Raw genomic sequence first — 26697 nt, forward strand, 5'->3', positions numbered from 1 at the left:
GGCCCCCTACGATAGGGAGCTGTCGCCAACAGCGTTTGCCTTCGCCGGCGTGGCTGGCTCAGGGCCACCGACTTCCGTCAGGACGTTCAGATGAGGGTACTGGACATGCCCTTCGACGGGAACAACTTGTTCGGCAAGGCAGTAGACGAGTCACTGCAGGCCATCAAGGCAGACACCGAGACAGCTCGTGCCTTGGGCACGCTCCATCAACGACGGCCGTCCTTTCGGCCCTCCGGAGGCAAGTCAGGTGCCTCCAAAGGATTCGGCAGCAGCTCTTCCTCATACCATCAGGCGGCCCGTTCTTCATCACAGGAAGCCTACAGAGGATGCAGCATGGCTGGCGGAGATAGTCGTCTCCAAGGGGCCCAAGGCGGTAAGGCCTCGGCGAAGCAGGACTGAACCGGCCGTGACGTCGGGCCCACACCCAAGGACCCCAGTGCGATGCCACCTGACTAACTTCGTCGGCGTGTGGAAATCCATCTCCACCGACCGTTGGGTGCTGGATGCCCTAGCCCATGGGCACACTATGGAGTTCCAAAGGAAGTGTCCCTGTTTTCCACCCGTGGCATGGAAAGAAAACCACATTCCTCAACTACTTCTGGAGGTACGAGCAATGCTAAAGAAAGGCGCGATAGAGCTTGTCCCCAAGAGGCTCCGGGGCTCCGGAGTATACTCACGGTACTTCCTCGTTTGAAAAAAGACTGGCGGCCCATCCTAGATCTCTGCCACCTCAACAAATCCATAAAATCCCAGAAATTCCGGATGGTCACTCTTCAGCATGTGCTGGGACAGCTGTAAGAAGGGGACTTCCTGTCGTCGCTGGACCTGGTGGATGCCTACTTCCACATCCCCATTCACAAGGGGCACCGAAAGTTTCTGTGCTTCGCGGTCCAAGGACCGCACTACCAGTTCAGGGCCCTCTCTTTCGGTCTGAAGTCGGCGACCCCAACGTCTTCACCAAGTGCCTGGCACCGGTGGCGGTGCGGCTGCGCCTGCAGGGGATACACGTCTACCGCTATCTGGACAATTGGCTCATCCGAGCGAAGTCAAAGGAACTCGCCGTTGAACACACAGCGAGAACCGTCTGCCTGCTCACGGAACTGGGGGTTCTTGATAAACTATGCGAAGTCCTGCTTGGAGCCATCACAGGACGCCCAGTTCCTGGGAGCCAGACTGAACACGGTGGCGCGCCTAGTCGCACCGTTGGAGGACAGGATAGAGGCCATTCTGGGCAAGGTACAACGGCTGTTGGCCATGAAGGTTGCCAGGGTGAGGTCCATCTAGTCCCTGCTCGGCATGATGTCATCATGCATCTACCTCGTTCGGCTGTGCAGACTCCAGATGCACAGCTGCAGTAGTTCCGTGATGCCTGTTGGATGCAGGCGAAGGGAAGCTTCGAGGACAGGATCGCCCTCAACAAGACATCCCGTCGGGCGATTCTATAGTGGGGGGTCCGCGCGCATCTAGCGGCGGGCACCGACTTCCAGACCCCGGCGCATCAGGAGACGCTGACAACGGATGCCTCCCTGGAGGGATGGGGCACGCACACTGGAAATCTCCACGCAAGAGGCCTTTGGCTCCCGGAGGAGAAGTCGTTGCACATCAATGTCCTGGAGCTCCGGGCCGTGTGTTGGGCCCTCAAGTCATTCCTTCTGTCCCTCAAAGGCAAGGTGGTGCGGGTCTTCACCGACAACACCACAACGATGTTCTACATTCGGAAGCAAGGTGTTAAGAATATGCCTGAGAGCTACTTTAACTTAAGATAGAACAATCGGTGGAGTTCACTTACCTGGGCAGCGGGCAGATTCCGTAAACAGCAACGCCGCAGAATGTAAAGGCTTCCCGGGAAACCCTGTTCCCTCCCAGCCGATTAGTAATCTCAGCCGCGGAGGAAACACAACCCCAGGGAAAACCCTCCGGGGAAGAAAAACCCTGCATAGCAGTGAAAGCGGATCAGGTCAGCAGTCGGCTTCCGGGAGGAATCTGCCGGGCTTCTTACAGGGAATCCGGTGCGGGCGAGACTAGTCCTGGACGAGAGAAATAAGAGGAGTTTCCGTCCATAGAAGGTAGTCTGAAGCTTAGATCGGAATGTTATGACTGAACTTACTCCGGGTACGGAGTTAATTGCATTAGTATGCTGAGTGGAGCCTTCCGAAAGGGAGTGATTCTCTAGTCCTATGGAGATAGAAAGACCGTTTCCGGAGACAAGAAGCGGGGATCAGTAAACCGCCAAGATTAGGGAAGAAATTAGATGAGGTTAGAGATAGATCCCCAGGAACTCACTTTTCGGGCCGGCATAGGAACCTAATGGATGGGACAGAAGAGTGATGGGCAGACTGATGAAAGGAGAGGCTGAAGCGCCGTGCTGGAGAGTAGCGACGCACTTGCTGAACTTCCTGGTCGAACTATATGGAGTCGCATGATCGCTGCGGCACGAACGCATAGAACGTGAAACCTCTGCACCGTCGCCCGCACAGACGGATTCAGAGGCGTCAGCCATCTTGGATGAGTAAGATTGTAGCACATTACAAACATGACGTTGTCGCCAGAGCGACCATCGGTGCAAGGGTGTAACACAAGGGGGCACCAGATCCCCTGCTCTCTCCAAGAAAGCGCAGAACCTATGGCACTGGGACATCGCTCAAAGGATGTTCCTGGTACCCTTTCATTTTGCAGGAGTGAAGAACACTGTTGCCGACTCACTCAGCAGGGCGCTGCGCTCTTGCCACGAGTGGCAACTTCGCAGGATCAGGTGGACCTACTGTTTCGACGATGGGGATATCCCCAGATCGATCTGTTTGCGACGGCGACAGACACCAAGTGCCGGAGGTTCGCCAGCAGGTTTCCCCAGCCGGGGAGCATGGGGGATGCGTTCTCATTCCCCTGGGACAGTCTGTTTCTCTATGCGTTCCCACCGTTGCCGTTGCTCCTACGACTCATCAGTCAACTCAGACCTTCCCGGTGCAGGATGATCCTTGTCGCACCGGCGTGGCCGATGCAGATATGGTACCCAGACCTTCTGGACTTGTCAGCGTCCCCTTCAGTCAAGCTTCCGGCGGACACAGATCTTCTCGCCAGAGAAGGAGTTGCGATCCTGCACCATGACCCGTTGTCGTTGAACCTGCAGGCCTGGCTCCTGCAGCACTAGAGTTTGGTGGATATGAGATCCCGGTGGACTGCAAGGAGGTGCTTGCCAAGGTCAGGGCTTCTTCTACTCTTAAGTGCTACGGACATAAATGGAAGAGGTTCACCGTCTGGTGCCGTGCACAGAAGATAAACCCTCTTTCTCCAGCATGGGGTCTGGCATAGATTCACATGCTCATGAATATTCCCCGTCGTCAGGCTGGGAATCCTCGGTAAAGAAAAAAATCAGTATCGGTTTTGTTTCCGATTGTTCTTTCTTAGTCGTAACCAATCACTTGTCTCTGGGTCATACTACCCCCAGCCAATGACTGCCCTCTCCCTATGCCCCTGCCCCTGGCAGCCATCCTCAGATTTTTACTGCTCGTTCAAGTGTTCGGAGTCCTCGTGCTATAGCTCTCGAGCTTTTACAAGATCGCTCCCCTGCTGGACTTCCTACCGGACGACAAGAGTTTAGAGACCCCTGAGATCCTACAGGAAGGTGAGGTGGCTACGGACCACGGCATTACGTTGGCCACGGATATTGCTGACACCGGATTCTGCCAGTTGGGCAACAGTGTTTGCCTTCGTCGGCGGGGATGGCTCAAGGCAACTGATTTCCGCCAGGACGTTCAAACCAGAGTTTTGGACATGCCCTTCAATGGGAACATCTTGTTTGGGAAAACAGTGGATGAATCACTTCAGGCCATCGAGACAGACACGGAGACGGCTCGTACCTTGGGAGTGTTGCAGCAATGACAGCCGCCCTTTCGGAACGCCAGAGGCAGACAGGGTGCCTCCAATGGATCCGGCGGCGGCTCCTCGACATACCGCCAGGCAGCCCGCTCCTCGTCACAGGAGGCCTACAGAGGACGCCGCAAGTCAGGGGGGGTCCCGTCGTCATCGCCAAGGTGGCAAGGCCTCCTCCAAGCAGGACTGAACCGGCCGTAGCGTCGGGCGCCCACCTGAGCACTCCAGTGGGAGGCCGGCTGGCGAAGTTCGTCAGCGTGTGTGTGTCCATCTCCACCGACTGTTGGGTGCTGGATGCCCTGGCCCACGGGAACACTCGAATTTCTAAAGAAGTGCCCCTGCATTCCTACAGTGGCCAGGAAGGAAAATCACGTCCCTCAACTACTGTTAGAAATAAGGGTGATGCTCAAGAAAGGTGCCATCGAGCTCGTCCCGAAGAGACTCAGGGGCTCCGGAGTACACTTAAGGTACTTCCTCGTCAAAAAGAAGGCAGGCGGTTGGCACCCTATCCTGGACCTGCAGCGGTTAAATAAATATGTCAAGGCGCAAAAGTTCAGGATGGTCACCCTCCAGCACGTGCTGGGACAGCCGGAGGAGGGCGACTTCCTATCGGAGGAGGGCGACTTCCTATCGTCGCTGGACTTAGAGGATGCTTACTTCCACATCCCCATTCTAAAAGGACCCCGAAAGTTCCTCAGATTCGTAGTCCAGGGACGGCACTACCAGTTCAAGGCCCTCCCATTCAGATTGAAGTCGCGGCCAGTGTATTCACCAAGTGCCTAGCACCAGTGGCAGCGAGGCTGCGCCTGCAGGGGATCCACGTCTACCCCTACCTGGACGATTGGCTCATCCGAACAAGAACAAGGGAACTCGCCGTCGAACACACAGCGAAGACCGTCCGGCTGCTCACGGACCTGGGATTCTCCATCAACTTCCCCAAATCCCACCTGGTTTCGTCGCAGGTCGCACTGTTTCTGGGAGCCAAGCTCGATACAGTAACGCGATTGGCCTCGCCGTCGGAGGAAAGGACGAAGGCCATCCTGGGCAAGGTGCAGCCTCTGCTGGCCACGGACGTGGCCAAGGTGAGGACCATCAAGTCCCTTCTCGGGATGATGTTCTCATGCATCTATCTGGTGCGCCTGTGCAGGCTTCGGATGCGTCCTCTACAGGAGTTCCTCGACGCACGTTGGATGCAAGCGGCGAAATGTTTCGAGGACAAGATCTCGATCAACAAGGTCTTCCGCCAAGCAATTCGGTGGTGGGGCACCCGCGCGCATCTCGCAGCGGGCACAGACTTTCAGACCCCAGCACACCAGGGTGGGGAGCGCACACCGGAGATCTTCATGCGAGAGGCCTTTGGCTCCCGGAGGAGAGGCCGCTCCACATCAACATACTGGAGCTCTGAGCAGTGTTCTGGGCCCTCAGATCGTTCCTCCCGTCCCTCAAGAGCAAGGTGGTGAGGATCTTCACCGACACCACCACCACAATGTTCTACATCCGGAAACAGGGAGGAAACAGATCCCCAGCCCTATCCAAGGAAGCCCAGGAGCTGTGGCATTGGGCCATTGCCCATGGGATGTTTCTGGTTCCCTTTCATCTAGCAGGGATAAAAAACACCATCGCCGACTGCGCTCGTGCCACGAGTGGGAACTATGCCAGGATCAAGTGGATCAGCTCTTCCAGCGATGGGGCAAACCCCAGATTGAACTGTTCGCGACGGCGACAAACTCCAAGTGCCAGAGGTTCGCCAGCAGGTTTCCGCAGCCGAGGAGCATGGGCGATGCTTTCTCGTTCCCCTGGGATGGCCTGTTCCTGTATGCTTTCCCTCCGTTGCTGCTCCGACTCATCAACCAACTCAAGAGGTCCCGGTGCAGGATGATCCTCGTTGCACCTGCGTGGCCGAGACAGATCTGGTTCCCGGACCTTCTGGACTTGTCAGCGTCCCCACCAGTCAAACAGTCGACGGATGCAGATCTTATCTCCAGAGAAGGAGGCGCCATTCTTCATCATGACCCGGAGTCGCTGAACTTGCATGCCTGGCTCCTGCAGCACTAGAGTTTGGAGGGTACGATATCCCGGCAGACTGCAAAGAGGTTCTTGCAAAGGCCAGGGCGTTCTCAACTCTCAAGTGCTACGGACATTAGTGGAAAAGGTTCTCTGTCTGGCGCTGTGCACAGAAGATTAACCCTCTAGTGCTACCGTACCTACTGTTGCTGGCCAAGGCGGGACTAGCACATGCTTCCATCAAGATACACCTGGCAGCGATTTCCCGATACACCAGAACTACAGGACGGCCATCCCTGTGGTCTCATCGCCTGGTGAAGGAATTTATGAAAGGACTGTTCTGATCGTTCCATCCGGTGAAGGGTCCGGCCCCGGCGTGGGAGCTCAACGTGGTGCTGACCAGGCTCATGGGGGCACCATTCCAGCCTCTGCATTTGGCACCGTTGAAGTTCCTGTTGTGGAAGACGGCATTTCTTGTGGCCATCACCTCTGCACGACGAGTGGGAGAGATCCAGGTCCTATCCTGCTAGCCTCCATACTTGACTTTTCACGAGACAGGGGTTGTGCTGAGGATACACCCTCCTTTATGCCCAAGGTGCCGCTGGACTTCCATCTCAACGAGCCCTTGGTGTTGCCAGTTTTCTTCCCTTCGTCGCCGGCCGAGAGGACTTTGCACTCGCTGGATGTAGCTAGAGCGCTGAGGTTCTACGTGGACCGCACGAAGAGTTTTCGGAAGATGTCACAGCTGTTTGTGAACTTTGGACCTGTGAACCAAGGGAAGGCCCTCTCGAAGGCTTCCATTTCAAGATGGCTCTCCGGCTGTATCATGCACTCTCACCGGTTGGCAAACCGACCGTTGCCCGGCCGTCCGAGTTCCCATTTGACCAGAGCGATCGCTGCTACCACGGCGTTCTTGTCTGGTGTGCCCCTGCTGGACATCTGCAGGGCTGCTACGTGGAGGTCGACGCACACCTTCACGAGATTCTACTGCGTCGACCGGGATTCCAGGGAGGAGTCCAGAGTCGGCCAAGCAGTGCTGCGCAACCTGTTCGCCTGAAGGTGGGCCTGGTGAGGAGGTAAGAGTTGCTTAATGTTGAGTTTATGTGATGCTTAATATTGAGCCTTTGCCACCTCCCGTGGTTGTGCATGTGTGTACTGCTATGTATTCCTATATTCATGAGCATGTGAATCCATGCCAGACTCCATGCTGGAGAAGGAACAAGTTACTTACCTGTAACTGTTGTTCTCCAGCATGGGCCTGGCATGGATTCACATGCAAACCCTCCCTCCTACCCCTCTGTGGCTCTTCTCTTGGTCCTACTGCCACTTTCAGTGCTACCAAATCTGAAGATGGCTGCCAGTAGAGGGGCTTAGGTATAGGGCAGTCATTGGCTGGGGGCAGTATGACCCAGAGACGAGTGATTGGTTCAGAAACAAAACTGAAACTGATTTTTTCTTTTACCGAGGATTCCCAGCCTGACGACGGGGAATATTCATGAGCACGTGAATGGAGAACAACAGTTACAGGTAAGTAACTTGTTCCTTACTTACCTTTTGAATTGTGTTCCACTCTTCTAGAAAGTAATTGCGTTGGTATTTCTTTGTTATGCCTGATACTGAATTAATGTAAAAGCCTACCAATAGGATTTGCTCAACTTGAATAGCTGCTGCCATTCTTAAAGTGTAACATTGGGTTTTGCTTACCGTGAACTACTTGCCTTTTGAATTGTGTGTCACTCTTCTACAAAGTATAATTGGTGTAACTGACTATTCCTGTAATAGAAATAGTGTAAGAGTTCATGACCAGTAAGGTTTTACTCACATTGAATAGCTTGGTGCCATTCTAAATGTGTAGCCCAAGTTCTTACGTATCCAGGAGTAGGTGACTGCCCCTCTGAAAAGTATACAAGTTATTTACTTGCCATTGAACTTCATTCTAGAAAGTAATGTTTGTGTAACTGTATCTATTCTGAAAGAAGAATACGTTGCATATGTTTCAAGATGTATACTTGTAACAGTGTTGGCATAATTATAATATTCTTGAAACTGAATACCATTGTAGGTTATTACCATTAGGGTCTGCTTACCTTGAATTACGTCCTGTCATTCTAAGTCTATTAATGAGATTTTACTCCCCATGAGTAGCATTCTGCCATTCTAAATGTGTATAGTTAGCTTTTACTCACCTTGAACTGCACACTGCTATTCTAAATAAGGTTTATACTTTGGTTTGCAAATCATAAGTATTGTGTCGGTTTTCATAACTGTGTGTATGAATGATAATAGTACTTATCTTTCTAAAGAATTCTCTTTGCCTATGTATGTATAAAATAAACCATTATGTATACAATACATCAGTGTTTCTCCGGACCATAGGAATGCTACAAGTTCTTCTTAACTATCTACAGCCCTCTCTCCCTCCTAAAATAAGCCTGGCTGCTCTGTCATTGCTGCCAGCACCTCGGGTAGTACAGCCTTCTACTAAGTGTTGGAGTTTCTGTATTGCCCAAGGTATAGTTTTATAAAGCCCCTGGGCAGACTTTAGAACAACTGTCGTAACACATACCAGAGATAAACAGTGAGAACAAAATAATGAAAAAGCAATACTCCAGGGGGCATGGTGTTCCACAAGTATAATGGGCACCATGCTCCCCACAACCTATGATGATCTCGGCCTCCTGTCAGTTGAGTAACAGCAGCTTGTGCATGTCCTACGGAAATTAGCAATGAATACAGGGAAATGACTTTCCTAAGACCAAATACGAGAAGGAGTGCTCGCCATACTAAAACAAAGGCAGAAAGTATATTTTCAATAACGCTAATTAACTTAACACCCATGCTTCCAACACACCCCACTCCATATTCATAGGCAATAACATGAAAATTGAGCTAACAGGAGGTAGGACTTTCTTCCTTGAAAGAGCAACTAACAAAAATCGAGGATTCAGGACCGTAATTGATCCAAAGACTGAGATGGAATTGCATTGGTTATAGATCACATGTTCAAGTTTAAACCATTGGGGAACCCGTTCCCAGTGAAACGATCTTTTTTATAAAGATCTTTTCACTGAAAGGTTGATTTAGAAAGACCGCTCCGTGACCGAACAGAGCAGTGTTTCTATATCTAACTGACACGCCCCTGCCATGCACAAGTGCACCCGCAGGGGCTGACAGGGGGGTGGGATTGGGGAGGGGATTGCGGGTGAAATTCTGTGGGTGGGGGAGGGGGCTGGGGCTGTAATCCCACGGGAGAGGGGGTATAGAAAGGGGGGGGGTCAGGGTGCGGGTGAAGCCCCCGAATATTGAAAAAAAAGGTAAAAACGCATTTTAAAGGTCTCAAGAGGAAAAGACCTTTACAATTCCGGTTTTCCGATCAAAAGAAAATCGGTCGAAGAAAATCATAGTTTTCTCTTGAACTTTAAAAAAAGGTAATTTCACATAGGACCGGGAAACCATATTAATGCCCAGAAATGCTGGAAATGTTTAAATTTCTATTTTATTCTTCTGTAAGAATAGTAAGATGTTAAAGCATAATACTTGCCTCCATGTCATAACCTAAAAATCGGCTAAACTTCTCTTTAATCGAGATAAACCTGAGGTCTGCTCCTGTAAGTCGAATTTAATTATGAACATTCGTCTATGGCAGAACCTAAAACATGATAAAGCAAACTTGTAGTAGTAAAATAAGTGCTGGCCTCATTCTAAATGGGCATTTTGTCTAGATAACAGCTTGTGCCCTTTTTATACTTTAGGTATAGTCTTCTGTTAGCCTTTACATGCTTTCGTTCAGGGAGCTTCTCTGGAACTAATGATGCTTCGAAAATGCAAAATATCTTGTATGGGTTTAAATTTAATGTGACAAATTATGGACTTTTTTGTTTCTTTTTTTGCAGAGAGAATTTATTGGCAGACTGTTTGCAAGGCTGTTTCGTGGTGACATGCACTCTTTGCGCATTTATTAGCTTAGTATGGTTAAGAGAACAAATAGTGCATGGTGGAGCTCCTCCTTGGTTGGAACAGAATCAACAGCCTGTCAATGTTGTTGGACTGCAGAATGAGGTAAAGAAAATATAGTGCTTTTGAAATTTGTTTGATGACATTAACTGGAAGCACTTCCCCTGTGAGTTCCACACATGAAAGGGGAGAACATATGTGAAAATGTGTTGAAAATCTGTTTCCAGACTCTTGGGAACCTCTTGCCAAACCAATGTGTACCATATATGGAACTTCCACACAACAGTCAGTCAGGGGGAAGGGACAGAGTCTGGGCTTCCTAGGACTTTGGGAAAAAAAGGTAACAGGCAATAGAAAGCAAGAGGCCACGGGGCCATCTTGTCTCCTATCAGGAATCCACTAATTCCCATGACAGGGCCTGGGTATCCTAAAATGGAGGATACTCGGAGCATCTGTCAAATTCAGCATGGAGCTGCCACCAGCCCATACCCTTCTCTGTGGGCCACACACAGGTGCCCAAAAACATTCACTAGGGGTACAGGATTGTACCCCCACCCATGGGTGCCATAAGGGTATCCCAAGGATCTGTTCACCAAACCAAAAAGAGGAAGAGCTGCACTACCAGGAGTCCCTCATGAACTCTTGTGCAGAAAATAACACAGAACACACATGATAAAAGGACTACAGGACAGGGACATGGAGACCCTGCCCCTCCAATGCATTTCCAGCACCACACTGAACCCCACGCTCTGTGCCTCCTCTGCCTTGGCCCCGACCACGTCTGGGAAGGTTGTAACGCGCTTACACCGCGGGCTCTGAAGAACAGGTTAGTTCGGTGGAGGGAGCTCTTCGCGAAGTCTCCTCCAGAGCACTTGAAGAACTTTGTCAGACACAAGTCAAGGCCCAAGGTAGGACTGCTTTTTTCCATTGCACCCCGCAAGGGCTACTCCTTTCCTAGGATATGGCCAAGTAGGAGGGACCGTTCAGATTCTCAAACTAGCATGGACACCGAGGCTCATTCAACTACCGGCCGCCAAGCCAAGGGGTCAGTAGATCCTTCTGGAGACAGTGCTGAGGGACCACAAGGTTATTTTACCAGGTGTCGACCCGAGGGGCTACGCCTTACTACCGGACAAATGTCTGAGGGGGCGCCTGTACGCAGCACTACCGGTGACTCTACTGAGGGCACCACGCCTACCAGGCCTTGTCCTGAGGTGCAGGGTAGGCCTCATGCTCCACCGCCAAGAATTCTGGAGGAGGCCGTCCCAGTGAGCCAGGCACCGCGACGCAGGCACATGGCATGCAGCTCAACAAAATGGTCGCCGCGCCAGACAAGATGGCTGCTCGCCCGACACTATCCCCGTTCGGGGAACAGGTAGATCGAGTTTCCAGGTGGGACTGGTCTTCACCAGGTATGTGGCCTACAGCTTAACCGCAGCGTAGCAGGCCATATATCCCCCACAACCAGCAAGGCAGAGTACGCAGAGGCCCCGGCAGCTACAATACCACCTGCCACCCCACCAGCCTGAGAGGACAGTTTTTTTGTTTTGTTTTGTTTTTGTTAGAAGTTCCTCTCGCTTCTGACGTCCCCTCTTACAAGCTCCATCCTTCGGGATGTTATCAGGGACATGCTGCCTCCTGTCCCTCCGCCACCCTGCGCAGCCCGAGCTGCCCACGCTGGGCCCTTCGATTCCAGCTCCCATGCCTCCTACATTTCAGGCGGCTCCACACCAGCCGCCACAGCAGCCTGCGGCTCCGGTCTCCAAACCTCAGCCTTTGGCTCCCAACACTGCTACCTGGGCGCTAGACCAGCCGGATACCCTGCTGTACACTGATGAGGAGGACCACCCCGACACAACATCTTCAGCCAAGGACCTTCCATCAACGACTTGCAGGTTTGGCAGAATACCTGGGGCTCCAACAGCCCGAGGCGGGGGTCCTGGCCGAGGTCCTCACACTCCACCCCGCCTTTACAATTGGAATCCTGATGCAGAAGGACGTTGTCGCCTTGGCAAAAAAGGGATGGCTGAAACCTCATTCAGCGCAGCCCACCAACAGGGACCTCATCGCCAATACAGGCAATTGGAGGGGGGATACACTCTTGTTGTCGGCACACCCTCTTTCACACTCCTCTGTGATTGCCATGACCTCTATCTCCTTGGCCACCTCGTCCTCTGCTCTGTTAGGCAAGGAGGGCAAGATCTTGAGGCGTATGGAAAGAAGGTCTATTCCAACGCCTCCCTGCACCTTTATCAGCCTAACGCGGATGCCATGCTCGCAGCCGTTAACCAGAAGCTTTGGTGGGAAATAGCAGACTTCCTTCCGGAACTTCCAGTACACAGTCGGGAACGCTGCAAGGCGGGGCTGGCAGAAGCGAAGTTGGTGGCTCAGGACATCATGGAGTCCATATTGGTGCGCATAGAGATATCAGGCTGTGCCATCGTCATAGCGACGGTCATGAGAAGGACGGCCTGGCTCCGAGCTACGAAGTTCAACCCGGACATGCAGGAACGCATATTGGCCCTTCCATTCGATGGTAACAACCTCTTCCATTCCACCATGGGTGAGAAACTGGATAAGAACAACAACAGTTCCCAGACTGCAAAATCTTTGTTCATCCTCAGAAAGCCTACACCCAAGACCTATAGTCAAACGCACCAGCGTTCCGACAAGGGCTGGGCCTTTGGCGTGTTCCGGGGCTTCCAAGAACGATGGTCCAGGCAGCCGGACCGATCTGAGTCAACACCGCTGCAAACCGCACAAGGCGGTGAATATGGGCTTCTTTGATTCCCCCTCCCCACTACAGCCTCAAAGGGAAAGAAGGCATGCCACTCCCTTCCGGGTCCACATGTCTATGGTGGCGGGCAGGCTTGCCCTTCACGCACAGCAGTGGCGCCTAAGGTTTGCATACCCCTGGATCCTATCAGTAGTTCCTCTGGATACCGCCTTCTGGTTCCTCCCTCCCCACACTCCTCTCTTCCACGCCCACAGATTGCGACAACAACTCTATTGGTGGAAATTCGCTCGCTGGTACAGAGTCAGGCAGTGGAAGAAGTCCCAGCCTCCCAGTGAGGCATGGGCTTCTACTCCAGATTTTTCAGCATACAGAAGAAGAACCAGGCTGGCCTGAGAGTTGTGTTGGACCTTTCCACCCTGAACCTTTTTCCCTTCCGCTTCAAAAGTTAAAAATATTTACCCCAGCGCTTATTGTGCAGGCACTGTGCAAGGGAGACTGGATGTGCTCCCTGGATCTGAAGGACGCACACCTGCATGTCCCGATTTGGCAGCCCCATCGGTCCTTCCAGAGGTTCAGTATCATGGGCATTCACTTCCAATACAGGGTTCTACCCTTTGGTCTCAGTTCAGCCCCCAGGGTCTTTACCAGGCTAATGAATGCAGTGGCAGCCCTTCTCAGTGCCCAGGGCCACCATGTATAGCCATACCTCGACGACTGGCTCATCGGGGCGAGCTCACCGGAGGCGGTACAACACATCTCCGCCCTCATGAATGCGCTACACAATTGGGATTCTCCATCAATCTCAAGAAGTCACAGCAGGAGCCCATGCAGAGCCTCGCTTTCCTGGGACAGATCTGGGATACGAGAACCGAGAGAGTTTTTCCCTCGGAAGACAAGTTTGCAGCCAACAAGAGAGCCGCAAGCCATTTTTCTCATCAGATCGGTGACCTCAGCTTGGTGCTACCAGCACCTTCTAGGTACCATGGCGGCATTTCTTCTGACAGTTACTTATACAAGGCTCAAAATGCAGAGGTTGCAGTTGCACTTCGTAGCCTCATGGAATCAGGAGTGGGGTTCCCAAGCGGAACTAGTCAGCATTCCTCCTGTTCTCCACCAGGACCTAGTCTGGTGGAGCATGGACTTCAACCTGAGGGTAGGCAGACCATTCCGACAACCAGCTCCATAGGTTACCATCACCACAGATTCTTCCTTGGAAGGCTGGGGAGTGACCTTGGACAATCACAGCGTCCACAGAATTTGGTCTCTTCTGGAACAGGGGGCACATATCAATTGGCTGGAGCTGAAGTCCGGCTGGCGCTCAAGGCCTTCTTACCGCTTATCAGTAGCCAAACGATCCTTGTTGAGACGGACAACTCCACCAGCATGTATTACATCAACAAGCAGGGTGGCACCAGGTCCCCTCTTCTATGCAGTCAGCAGGTGGGAATGGGCCCTGGCAAATGGCATTCACTTGACGGCAATCCACCTCCCGGGGGAAAACCAACCTGGAGGCGGACCGGCTGAGCAGGTTGGGTGCGGACAATTACGAATGGCAATTGAGCAATCAGGTCTTACAGGCGATCTTCAACAGATAGGGTCATCCACAGGTGGACATCTTCGCCACATGGTACAACAGGAAGAGCCCTCAGTTTGCATCCTGGCAGGGTCAGGGTCCCGGTTCCTTGGGAGATGCATTACAGGTCCCGTGGAACAGCATGAACGCTGTAACGCTCACCTGGTATCCACAGGGACGTCACTCGGCCTGTTCTGACCTCTTACGACCTCAAACCCTTCCCTGGTGTCTACTCAACGGTAGACTGGGCCTGAAACACAGGATTGGTAGAGTTTAACTCCCTATTGTTTCTGTGTGCTTGAACCCCTTCTTCCCCGGGGTCCAACCCTTCCCTTTGATACACAGCTCACCTTGTTTTCTTGGAAAGTGTGCTCTCCGTCCTGCTTTCAGCGCAGGGGCGCGTTGATTGATGCGGGCTTGTTGCTGTCTAGTTACTTCACTGGCAAGAGTCCGACAGGTAAGTATGAGTCTTTTGCACAGTTCTCTAACTTCGTTCCTTTCCTTCCTTAGATGATGGCCGGCGTCCGGGGATGGCGACGTGCTGCTGAGATGAGTAGCGCTGATGGTGAGTGAGAGCGCGATGCACCCCTTTCGTATTTGTATTGAACCGAGTTCTTTTTTTTGGTGTCTTTTAGGTTCCGCAACGTTGTTAGCGTGGATGCCGGTTATGAAGAAGAAATGCGGTGAGTAGCGCGGTATGTGTCGCCTCTAGATGTTTCCACGCTAACCTGGAGTGTCTTTTCCCTCTTGCAGATGGATGAGAAGTTCCGGAGACAGAATTCCCCCAGAGCGGCTGGAATTCAGTTAAGCGTTTGAAGCTCGTACAGTCTTTAAAAATAAACGAAGATTTGCTGAATGCTTACTAATGCCTTTTTTCTGTTCTTTTCCCTTTTCCTTGGGAAGCGGCGTGCCAGGATGGGAATGACACCGCCGAAGATGCCCGCAGAACAGAAGGAGTGATGAATGATGGGCAGAAGCGCCGCAAGGTAAGGCTGTTCCTAACAGTGTTCTTGTTCTTGCAGGAGCTGAGCGCAGAAGAAAGATGCAGGCCTACTGGAGACCGATTCGAACACGGTGAGTGTCACGCTGCAGGTGCAGAAAACACAAAGCATGTTTCTCAGCCTGGGCGTGGCTTAAATAGTCTCTGGGTATCCCAGGTGTCTGGGCTGAACCACACCCAAAAGACTAGACTGCACATGCAGTTCTGGGAACCGTAATAATGTGGGGGCATCCATCGTGTCCCCATCAATGCACTACAAGTCCAATCCCCAATGTTATCCTATGGGAGTGAGTGAGTCTGGTGCCACAAGCACCAGGTCTGGCTCCAAGTGGGACTTTGGAGGGATGGAGAGGCCCTTGAAGGCCATGTAGGTGATCGTGGCCTGGCTCCAGCCTGACATCTTGGAGGGCTGGGAATCATGACAACGCATATGCGTTCCCTCCCACTCCCCTGGTACACATGGTGATCTGCAAGATAAGGGAGTACCTGCACCTCGGCATCATTCAGGTAGCTCCTTGGTGGCCAGATAGGCCCTGGTTCTCGGAACTGCTCAGCTTGTTGGACCAACTTCGATTCACCTTTCGCTGGGCCCAGCTCATCTACTGTCGCAAAAGAAGGGCACAGTCATCCACCCCACCCTGCAGAAGTTAGCGATTGCAGCGTGGTTCCTGAACAGGTCACATTCAAGCATCTGCGTCTTTCCCAGGCTAACCTAGAAATAATTCAGGGGGCTAGGAGCGATGCTTTTGTACTGGCTCCTGGTCGCAAGTGGACTAGGTTTTTCCACTGGGCGGAGTCCAAGGAGGTTGATCCTCTCACATGCTCATTGGACAATGTGCTATCCTTCTCTGAACACCTCGCACACTCACGAGTGCAAATAAACACATGCCGCACCTACTTAGCGGCCATCAGTGCCTACGGGAACTCGGAGGAGGAGGTGTTTTCATCCTTCAACCCGGTGGTCAAAAGGCATTTAGCAGGCCTCACCAGGAGTCAGGGAAACGCGCCCCCGCTTACATCTAAATTTAAAGGGGAAGACAATTTTTTTTGGTTAAAAAGATTGTTTCCTGTCCTTAACGAGGGACGACCCATACAGTATGGTGGAAAGGGGACTATGCACTAGGAGTACGTTAGTCACAAAAGTGAGTACCTTCTAATTAACTAGATAAGGATGGACTACTAAAGCCTAATGCCTCTGTGAATTTAATGCAAGTTTTATCTGCTCTTTGTTGGTTTTGATTCATTTCATTCCTTCCTGAAACAGTGATTCCAAGTGTTAATTGCCAAGTGCTTTACTTATCTTGAATTGCTTCCAACTGTTCAAAGATCTGATGCTTGTGAATCTCCTTAGAATCGTATGATGTGCTTATAGTCTGACATCGAATGATAATTGCAGAGTATTGCATCTTTTTTCGAAGATCGAAAGGGGCGGCGACATGGGCGTGACGAACACCATCTCTAATGTGACGTGTAGTGTACCCAAGAGCCTTCACGCAACGAGGTCCCCCAGGTTGTTTTTCTCTGCCCTTCTGCTCGGTTGCTTGCATGCAGGGCTGGTGTTACGAACATTATTGCTATTTTATGCATCTTTGACACTGATGTCGGCCTTGACCTTCAGCCTTCGGCCTTACAGTAGGGAAAGTGGAGTCATCTTTTCTCTTGAAACTTATCTTAAGAGAATGCCTTTTTCTTTCCTTGCCCTCTACTTCCTTTCCTCATCTACCTGCTTTTCCACACTATCATGGAGAGAACTCCTTTTAAATGTTGCCCTTCCTGTAACGGGACGTTTCTGTGGAAGGACCCTACAGGGAGTGTAATAGTTGTCTACCTCGTGACCATGACAAGCCGCGTTGCAAAACATTTAAACTCGAGGCCTAAAATGCTCAAAGAAAGGTTTACAAAAGCAGTGGGCAGCCTATGCGATGCAGGCCGAGAGTCACTCTCCCGCTGGCGCCCTCGCCATGGACAAGGTTTCCTCAAGCAGCCTTGGCTCCGATTCGTAGTCTGAAGATGTTATTGTGGAGTCGGCTGACTTCCGCCTGCCCATCCCCAGCCCTTCTAAGCATGCCATCTGCAGTGCGATGGGGAAATCCCACCTTGGCGACAAGGGCACACTTCTTTTCCAAAGGCCAAGCACACAACCCCTCGGCCTCCTTCGACGGACTTGTCGTAAAGCCTTCTGCACCCATAGGCCCATCGACAGTTTCGGCAGGGCCCACTGGACTTGAGGGTTCAGGGTCCGCTGTGCCTCCGCCGTTGTGGTTGTCGCATGGTACAATGACTTCTGCTTCACTGGGTGCTATCCCTAAAGGTACGGTGCATGTCTCTGTGTCGAAATACTCACCGAAACGTGCTTCTTTAGTGAAAACGCACCCCAAAATCCCTTCTTTGCCTGCATGGTATGCCAAGGCCTCCTCTCCCTTGTCCCAAGCCCTACAAAAGTCTACTGACCCTGGTCCATCTGACTCGGCTTTCTCTCTTCCAGAAGCTTCCTCATCCACTGCCTGGACTAGGGAGATATTTGAACACTATATGAACAGTGTGTCTGAATTTATTGATTTTTCAGGAAAGCTTGATGAAGCACCTAGACCCTCAAAGTCTCCTAGGCTTCACTCTCATGAGTCTCGCTCCTCTTCTCCTACACAAAGATTGCCTGATCCCTCTGAAGACATTTTTAAAGATGATCAGGACTATGACATCTACTACGTCCCAGATCAGGATGATGGCTCCCAAGACCCTATTTCTTACGACCCAGATGCTTGGATCCCCGCAGATGACCAGCGAAATTGCTCATTACCCCGCTCATGAATCTGAGACAGATATCTTTTTGGGCGCTCCTTCTGTATCCCAACCCCGGGAGGCTTCCCCTATTGATGATCAAATTATGTTCAACACTATCCTTAGGAAAGCAGCAGACCATTTTAAGATTGCCACTCAGTAGGTGGTGCCTGATTTGGAGTTTGTTGAGGATATCCTCAAGGAAAAAGTTCCAGTCAGCTAAGCTATCCGGCTTTTTAATTCTATTAAAAAGCACATTGCCCCCACCTTGCTTACGCCCTCTGTTGCTTGGGCAGTAAATCCTCTCTATATCCGGGGGCATTCCGTCCCAGACTCCCTAGTCGTTACCATGACTAGAAAACGTTCAGGGGTGCTCCTGTCTTCATATGAAGCTCCCCCTGATAAAGATTGCAAAAATACTTTACGCCCTGGGCAAACTTATCACTTCTGCTGCCTACAGTACCACACTCCTTGCTAGCTTTAGTGATGTCCAATGAGGCAAAAGGGTCTGCTGAATGTACCGTAACGTACAAGGTCACAGCTACTTGAAGTGATGCATGAGGAACGTCCAGTTACACAGAATATATTGAACAAGCTAGACTCTGCAGAAACTGCCGATAGGGTGTTGGCTGAAGGAACTCTTGAAACGTCATGCATGGCTTATAAATTCCAGTTTTAAGCCCTAGACACAGGCCTCGCTCATTATTAAACCTATCAAAGACTCAGCCCTCTTCTGCAAAGCAAAGACTTTCAGCTACCCGTAGAACACCAATGGCTTTTATGCAAACATATTTTGTGCATGTTTTTTGCAGAATGGGAGCATCCAGACATCTACCTCTTTGCAACACTGGAGAGCACGCAATGTGCCGACTACGCCTCCAGGTTTCCCCAAACGATGCCCAAGGGGTACGGTTTTGCGTACGCATCCACGCTTCGCACCACATTCATCTCAAAGTTCCATGTAAACTAGTCCATTGAACTTGCATCTTTCTTTAAGAATCCTACTAATTCAGCTGAAAGACGCCCCCATACACTAGATGTCAGCAGAGCAGTGATGTATTGCTTCAATAAGACGAAACCACTTCGGAAAACAGATACATTCTTTGTCTCAGTTGCCACTGGTAGAGAAGGGGATCCTGTCTATAAGTCGGCAATCTCTAAATGCATAGTTAAATGTATCTAAATGTGTTACTATGTCAAAGAGAGCCTTACCTTTTACGCCTAGAGCACATTCTACTTGAGGCACAGGGCTACTATGGCTTTAATTGCAAATATTCCTTTAGAGGCTATTTGCAAAGCGGCTACCTGGAGTTCTGTTTGTTAGGGAGATTTATCATTTTTATGCTTCACCTCCCCTCCTACTGAAACCACCAGCATGTTTTGCTGGACTTCTGGATCTTTTACTTTCTATCCTGAATGAGTGGAGCCTTTTTCCCTTCATTCATTCTTATTTGCTCTGACTTTTGGAACTCTGTTCTGTGTTATACCTTTACTATGGAGTCTGCTTTCCTCCATATCTCTTTAAAGGCATCTGTGTTTAACGTTTGCATCGTATAGCTCCTTATGGGCAGTGTTGCTGGGAACACCAAAGGTTCTCCTTAGAGATTCTTTCTTTATCCTTTCTTTATCCTTACGAACTACAGTCCTTAAGGATAGAGGGATACTTTGTATCCCTCCTCAAACGTTATACTATGAGATTAGCACACACCACCTCATATGGAGTGCTAACGGGGTACCGAGTTATCCCCCTTCTCTCTGTTCCTGTGACTTTTTTTGTCCCAAAGGTAACCCTCTGGTTATAGCTGGTGGCAGTCGACGTTTTCTACCAACTATTATGCTTTTTTTTTTTTTTACCGCAGGCTGTATTCAGTCTCGGTTGTGCACAATAGGATCACCCATGTTCTAACATGGTGGTGCCTTTCTTTTTTTACCCCCATTTCGATCTTCCCCATTTCAATCACGGTTGTTCTTTGTGGTGAACCTCCAGCGACATGATCCGACTTATCCGAGCCCCCTCACCGGAGTGCACGACTCCAGAAGTGAAGATCGACTGGGCGAATACCGCTCTTGTTGGTGCTCAGAAAAAGGCGCTAAAACTGCCGACTGACCGGGTTCTCTCTTTCTCCCTCTACCTCTCTCTCTACCTCTCTCTCTACCTCTCTCTTTTTCTCTCTACCTCTCTTTTTCTCTCTACCTCTCTTTTTCTCTCTACCTCTCTCTCTTTCTCTCTTTCTCTTTCTTTCTCTTTCTCTCTCTTTCTCTTTCTCTTTCTCTTTCTCTTTCTCTTTCTCTTTCTCTTTCTCTTTCTCTCTCTCTCTCTACCTCTCTCTCTCTACCTCTCTCTCTCTACCTCTCTCTCTTTCTCTACGTCTCTCTCTCTCTCTACCTCTCTCTCTCTCTCTCTCTCTCTACCTCTCTCTTTCTCTCTCTCTCTACCTCTACTGCTGCGACATCCCGTTCAGAGTCCTTCCTTTCATCACCAGACCAAGGAATCGGGAGATCGGGTACGTCGCTGCTGTCAGGCAAGAATTGATGTAGTAACCCTTGTCCTCTTTGTATTAGGTAGCCCACCTATTGTTATAGGCCTGTACTACACACGTTGGTAGTGTGACTGAGCAGCCAGGCTTATCTCAAGAGAGGTACATGTGAGCTGTAGAGCTGTAGCTAAGCAACACTTTTATACTCAAGGTTTTTGTTATAAATAATTATTTATTTAACAGTCGTTTTTAAATGAGCATTCCTTAGAAAAGGCAATATATGTAACAATCAAATGCACTTTAAAATACTTTGCCAGAATCAACCCAAAGCTAGTAGATGCTCTTTAGAGATGCTTCTTACACACTTCCTACACCCGGAGGGGACTTCACTAACTAGGACACTAATGGCATTTATATATCACTAGTACACTTTGTAGATTCTGAGGTTTGCAGAAAGGAAAGGTTAAGGGAAGGAAAAAGGTTAAACTGGTTCTCCGAGCATGTGAGCACTTAAAATCTTCCAATGAAATCTAGATTAAAACCTTTTCCAGCAATAATAGTTCAAAATCACCTATGAGGGACAGTAGGTATCAAAGTCAAATGGACTAGAAGAGGCTGCAGGAAGCCAGGACAGCCAAAGTCAATTGGAGCACAGTCTATGGAGCTGAGGCACTTCTTAGATAGCAAAGTCTTCCACAAAGTTAGAGTTTGTGGACGAAAAATCACTGTAGGTTCACATGCTGTTACAATTGTGAAGGGTAGAGCTGGAATCAACTCTTGCAAAGCAGCTACTGCAAGTTTCAACTGAGAAGAAGAAAGCTAACGACACAGAGGTAAGTACCCCTGTCGGAACAGTACCTTAGGTTAGAAGAAGAGTGGTCCAGCTGGCTTCTGTCTGGTTGCTGCGATGCAGATCCTGGGTTCCCAGTCCTCAGTCGTGGGGACAAGAGGGGGAGGACATTTGGATGACTCCTGCGGCAGCAATTGCGAGGTCGGCGGCAGCTACGGGCTCTTTTCAGGTCAGCAACACTTTTCTGTTTCAGCCTGCAGTAAACAGCACCACCGGGGATCTTGGATACCAGTTGGGCTTCCGTCACTCCTTGAGTCCTGCACTCTGGTGAGGGGACTCTAGCTCTGGTCGTCCTGCTTCTGGAGGGTCCTGGGGAGATTCCTAGAGTTTCTGGCCGGATCACAGACGTTGAACTTGACTACGGATTTCTTGACCCCTGGCACTCGGTTCTTACAGCAGCAAAGAAGTAAGTGGAGTTTGTCTCTGCGTTAGTTGGACCCACTCACCCAAGGGAAGAAGTCGCCCCTTCCGGAGCTTCTCTTGCCGATCAGAAAAAGGAGTTTCAGCACAGCAGCCGGGCTTCACTGGGCAATTCAAAGGTCCAGCAGGATGCAGCAAGCTTCGTTCACGGTTTCTTTAACAGGTTGTCTTCCCAGTGGTCGACTCGGTCTTCAGTGCCAAAACCCTCGCCTTTTAAGCAGGTTTCTCCCATTCATGCACAGCCTAGCTGTCACTCAAACATCAGGGTGGCTGTCCTGCAAGGACAGCCAGCTAGCCAATCGGGACTGGGTGCATTCAGGCATTCCTAAAGACAAAGGACAGGGGAGTTCCGGGAACCTCCCTCACTTCCTGCTCTTCCAGACTTACTGGAGCCAGAGGCAGTTTCAGTACTGAACCTTGCCAAAGGCAAAACGAACAAAGGGCTCAAACCTGGCTTGCCGCGCAGAGTAAAACCCAAGAAAGACCTCACAAACAGAAAATGGCGAAAAAAGAAGACCGGGCCATTTTGACAAAATGGTCACCCATGAAGATTCAGCTTGCGGTAGAGAAGCACAATGGTAGGAAAATTAAACCACTGCCACCAGCCATTTAAAGTAGTGAGGGTAACATAAACAATATTACATGAGTAGGTAGGATAAGGGGCTACTAAGTAACCCCCCAGCACTCCACATAAGATGGTGTGTGCTGGACCTACAAAAAGAAAAGGTAAGTCAAGTCAATTTCACTTTACTATTCTTCGGAACAATAGTTCACACAAGAAAAGGTGTTCAAACCGTATGAGAAATCTAAAGGATTTCTCTGTGACACTGCACTGAAGGTGCTGTGTGTCACCATACAAAAAGTAGATGCCTATGGAGTTTGTCAGACTCCAAAAACAAAGTAAACAAATAATCCAAATCAGTTCAAAACACATGAGAGAGTGAGAGAAAGGGCTCACTGACTCCAGGATTAAAATTAAAGTCTTAAAGTCCAGCAAAAGAGCTTGGTGATCTCTAAGGTACGAGGAATACAGCACTAAAATGAACATTCTCCCTAACAGCTGCTGCACAGAGGAGAATCCAGCTACAAGCATTTCTTCTAACCTAAGGTACTGAAAAGTATAATTTAACTTGAGTATGCAAGTGGAGGATGGGATGGTGATGCACTTAACACCATTAAAGTAACACTGATAAATGTAAGATCAGGGATTTCCCTTGTACTACAGCGCAGCTTGACTGACCGAACATTATAGATGATTCGGCCATTACGGCATTGACTGTCTTGTGAAAACACTACTACTCAATTAGTTTGACCCTTTTGCTGTGACTACGAACACGGCCATCCTTCAGAATACTTTTGATGACATTTGTTCGTGCCTTGAAGACGACCTCTGTGTCGAAACACGTGTCTGCTGTTTGTGTTTTATTAAACCCATTAATACCTGATCTTACATTCATCAGTGTTACTTTAATGGTGTTAAGTGCATCACCATCCCATCCTCCACTTGCATACTCTAATTTTGTACCAACCAGGGTGGATTGGTTGGCGGGATTTGAATGATTGCTGCTGACACCCCTGATTTATCTAGTTTTTGCATTCATAAACTGGTGCAACTATAATTTCAAGTAGTGATCACTAGCACACAGATAGCCCTGTTCGAATCCGCCGCTCAATACATATATAAGTTGCTGCAGAGTGATTGGAGTGCATGAAGAGGTGTCCAGGGTGTCCGCTCTACCTCTGACCCAAGCTGCAAGCTTGTGTCCCTTTAGGGAGTCCTTTTGCAGGGTCACCCTTGTTATTTCTCCAACTAATTTTTCCTAGAGAGTAAAAGTATCCTGAGGAACATTTTGTTCTGCTGCTTCTTAAGATTTTGTTGCTACTCCTACACTGACTTTTTTGTATAGTTGGGGATTGGACTTTAAAGCTTTAGTTTGTCCGAAAAGTGTCTCTAGAACGTTAAGCAATGCTACTGTGTGATTTACAAACCATTTTCCTTCCTAATAGACTCTATCTTATGTTGTTTTGCTAACTAAATACAATTACTGTATATATGTGTCTTAACGTGAGTGCACGGTAGTACTGATAATACGGTAGAACTGTCATTAGTAACAAACTCTGTAACAATTGTACCGCAAGCAACTACCATTAAAGCAATGGCCTATGAAAAGTATTATTAAGAATTTCTATGTGTGTTGGTTATGTGAACTAAGTATTTATCTACCTTCCTTGTGAAAATATAATGTATATTTTAATAAAGCATTTTATGTGCAAGTGTTTCTTTGGACTATTGTATTTACTGGGTTCAGTGTACTTAACTACAGCTCACATCTTCCTCCTATGATAAGCCTGAATGCTCCGCCACTCTACCAAGGTTCCTTGAGTAGTACAGACTTGTAATAAGAGTTGGGAACCTGTATGCCAAGGGATAGTTTTATGATGTCGTACCTCAAGTGAACTTTAGGAAAATTCCCCTAACACTGTTTACACCTGGAGGATGAGGTTGGTGTTAATAAATTATTGTTCTCCTTGCACTACCAAGAGCCTCGCTGCCCTGGCTGCACTTCCTGGCTGCCCTGTTTTCCCCTCCCCACTCATTTACACCCTCCACCCCTTTTTACCCTTGCACTTCTCGTTCTCGCACTTGTACTATCTGAATGACACAAGGCCTAGTTAGATCGTTTGTCTTCGCCTCCCTCTGTCTTCCTGCCCTCCCTCCGTTGTCTTGTCACGCAGGATCATGCCTACATCTCACAATAGGGATGCTGTAAGTCATGCCCAGGTCAACGTCCCTTTTTGAAGTTCGAAAAAAAGATATAATACTCTGCATTTACTACAAGATGTTGGACTATGTGCACAACATGCAAATCTAAGCAAATACAAGCACCAGAAATAAGATTACGGTGCTGTCATTACAAGTTCGCATTGTAAAAGTTATTAACTGTACAAACTTGGTTTGAAACAAATTGGATAATTAGGATATTGAACTAAATCTTGACAGGCTCAGGTTGCGGTAAATGAGGGAGCTGAAAATGCTGCACCCGATCAACCAGAAAATCTACCAGCTGAGAATGCAGTTGTGGGTGAAAACCCTGAGGTCCAAGAAGAGCAGGCAGAAGAGGAGGAAGAAGAGAATGAAGATGAAGAGGATGCAGTGGTTGAAGATGCTGCTGATGCGAACAATGGTGCTCAAGGTAATGTCTGCAAAGAGAAATACCAAAGATATTTTTCAATTCTGTCGTGTTGCGCCTTCATCAATGGATGTTATTGTGTTTTGTTGCCCAGCCTGGTGCTTGACGTACTTATTAGTATCTGTTGCACATAACTTTGAAAGCAATGATGTAGGCTTGTGTATTTTCTATTCAAGAGCAGCCCTGTTACTGCATTATCCTCATGCTAATTGTACACCATAGATGTGTCTTACTGAAAGGTTAAGTGGGCAAGATCTAGTAGACTAATATGATTAAACCAGCTGCATCTGGTGCGGGCTGCCATCTACTACGTCTCCTTGACCTGTACAACTGTGATACGGAAATGTAAGCCTCTTTGCAAACATTACTGCTTGTATTCCCTTTCGGCCAGGATGATCTACTTAAAACAGGTCTGTTCTCCTGATATAGTTGGTGTTGTCTTGCTCTCCTTTCTCCTCTAGACCCACATACTGCTGTAGGAGTCTTATCATAGACAAGGATTCCATGGGAAGAAAGAATCCTTAAGAAGAACTATTACTTTCCTCTCTGTAATTTTTTTTTTGGTGTATGTTCCACCCATGGATTATACATCGCCCCCAATCCTACCCACTTAGCGGATTGCATGTACAGATTCTTATGTTCTGCAGCCCCTTTGCTTCAGAGTGTTTGAGAGGAAAATGTGGAAAAGAGGTCACTGGGTGCGGCACCTCAATGTATACTGGCCCTGATGTCATGTCGGGTGCTGGGCGCATAGAGGAGTCTTGCAGAGCAGATGTGAACCCGCACTGCACACCCTGGTAGCAGAAAAATGTCCAAAGAACACATGTGCTCAGAGATAAATATAGTAGATGAGGAATCCATGAGAGGAAGATATACCAGACATAACTTTTAAAGATATTCTGATCCCCCAGCTCACCGAATGATATAACTTCATCTTCAACATGGAGACGTAACCTCTGTGAGCTCCCGGGCCACCAGCAGAATCCTTCAAAATCCTGAAGTAAACCGCGAGGAAGGAGGCATACAATTACATTAATCAAGAGCAGACATTTACTGCCATAAATTGCTGAAGTCGGGAAGTAATCCAGTGGCTGGACCCCGAGAAATTTGTTGGAGAAAGTACAGAGACCAGCACAGGTGAGAACCCAAGATGGCCGCTGGGCGCCAAGAAAGAGGAGCGGCCACAACAGACCAGCACCCTCGGAAGCGGACAGAGCTGAGGTGCAGAAATACTGAGGAGCCCAGCAGCAACAGACGCACACGGTCCTTCCGGCGGCGCTTCGCTTTGTCTCTGTTGAAGCGGCCGCCGAGCGCCGGAGGGGCGAACCTCCTCGTGCACTGACACAGCTGAAGCGGACGAAGCGAGGAACGGACGCGGGTGCCCGATAGGGGACCCAGCAGGCCCGAGGTGTGGGCGAGTGGGCGAGCTCAGATTCCCGCTCTGCGCCTGGGGAAAAGTGGCGGAGTTTGGAGCGACTCCAAGAAGACGAGCTGGACTGCGACATCCCAGCCTCCCGCTCCAGACGAGTATGGGCATTTGCGGGCGCTCCGTATAGCGTTGAGCGCCTGCTGACATCCTGCATCAATAAGCCGGTAAGTAGATGGGAAGGTGGGGTGCAAGCGCCGGACATTGAACCAAGGGGACCGTATTGCACACAGCCTACCTCACTGTCTATGCCGGCCCAACACACGGGCTGAACTATTAACCTAACAAGAACTGTGAGGAGGGGGGGGCAAAGGTGGATCCATAAACAAAAGACTGCAGGCAGCAGACAGCCTGAACAAATACTCCAACTCGAACTGCCAGAAAAGCAAGAGGCAGCCTGGGCGAATGAGACCCAGG

At 49.7% G+C, this 26697-nt stretch overlaps 1 protein-coding gene across 1 annotated transcript in view; it reads left to right on the top strand.

The window, feature by feature from the left end:
* The window catches only part of MARCHF6 (membrane associated ring-CH-type finger 6), a 2224824-nt gene that overhangs the window by 331463 nt on the left and 1866664 nt on the right, over window positions 1-26697 (top strand). Inside the window, exons 6-7 of the mRNA XM_069613753.1 lie at window positions 9768-9933; window positions 24665-24857. Of these exons, the coding sequence (XP_069469854.1) occupies window positions 9768-9933; window positions 24665-24857 (359 nt within the window). The remainder of the gene's footprint in view (window positions 1-9767; window positions 9934-24664; window positions 24858-26697) is intronic.

The sequence above is a fragment of the Ambystoma mexicanum genome, chromosome 5p (genome assembly GCF_040938575.1).
Source record: "Ambystoma mexicanum isolate Mex_15411 chromosome 5p, UKY_AmexF1_1, whole genome shotgun sequence".
In the NCBI taxonomy this organism is placed as follows: Eukaryota; Metazoa; Chordata; class Amphibia; order Caudata; family Ambystomatidae; genus Ambystoma; species Ambystoma mexicanum.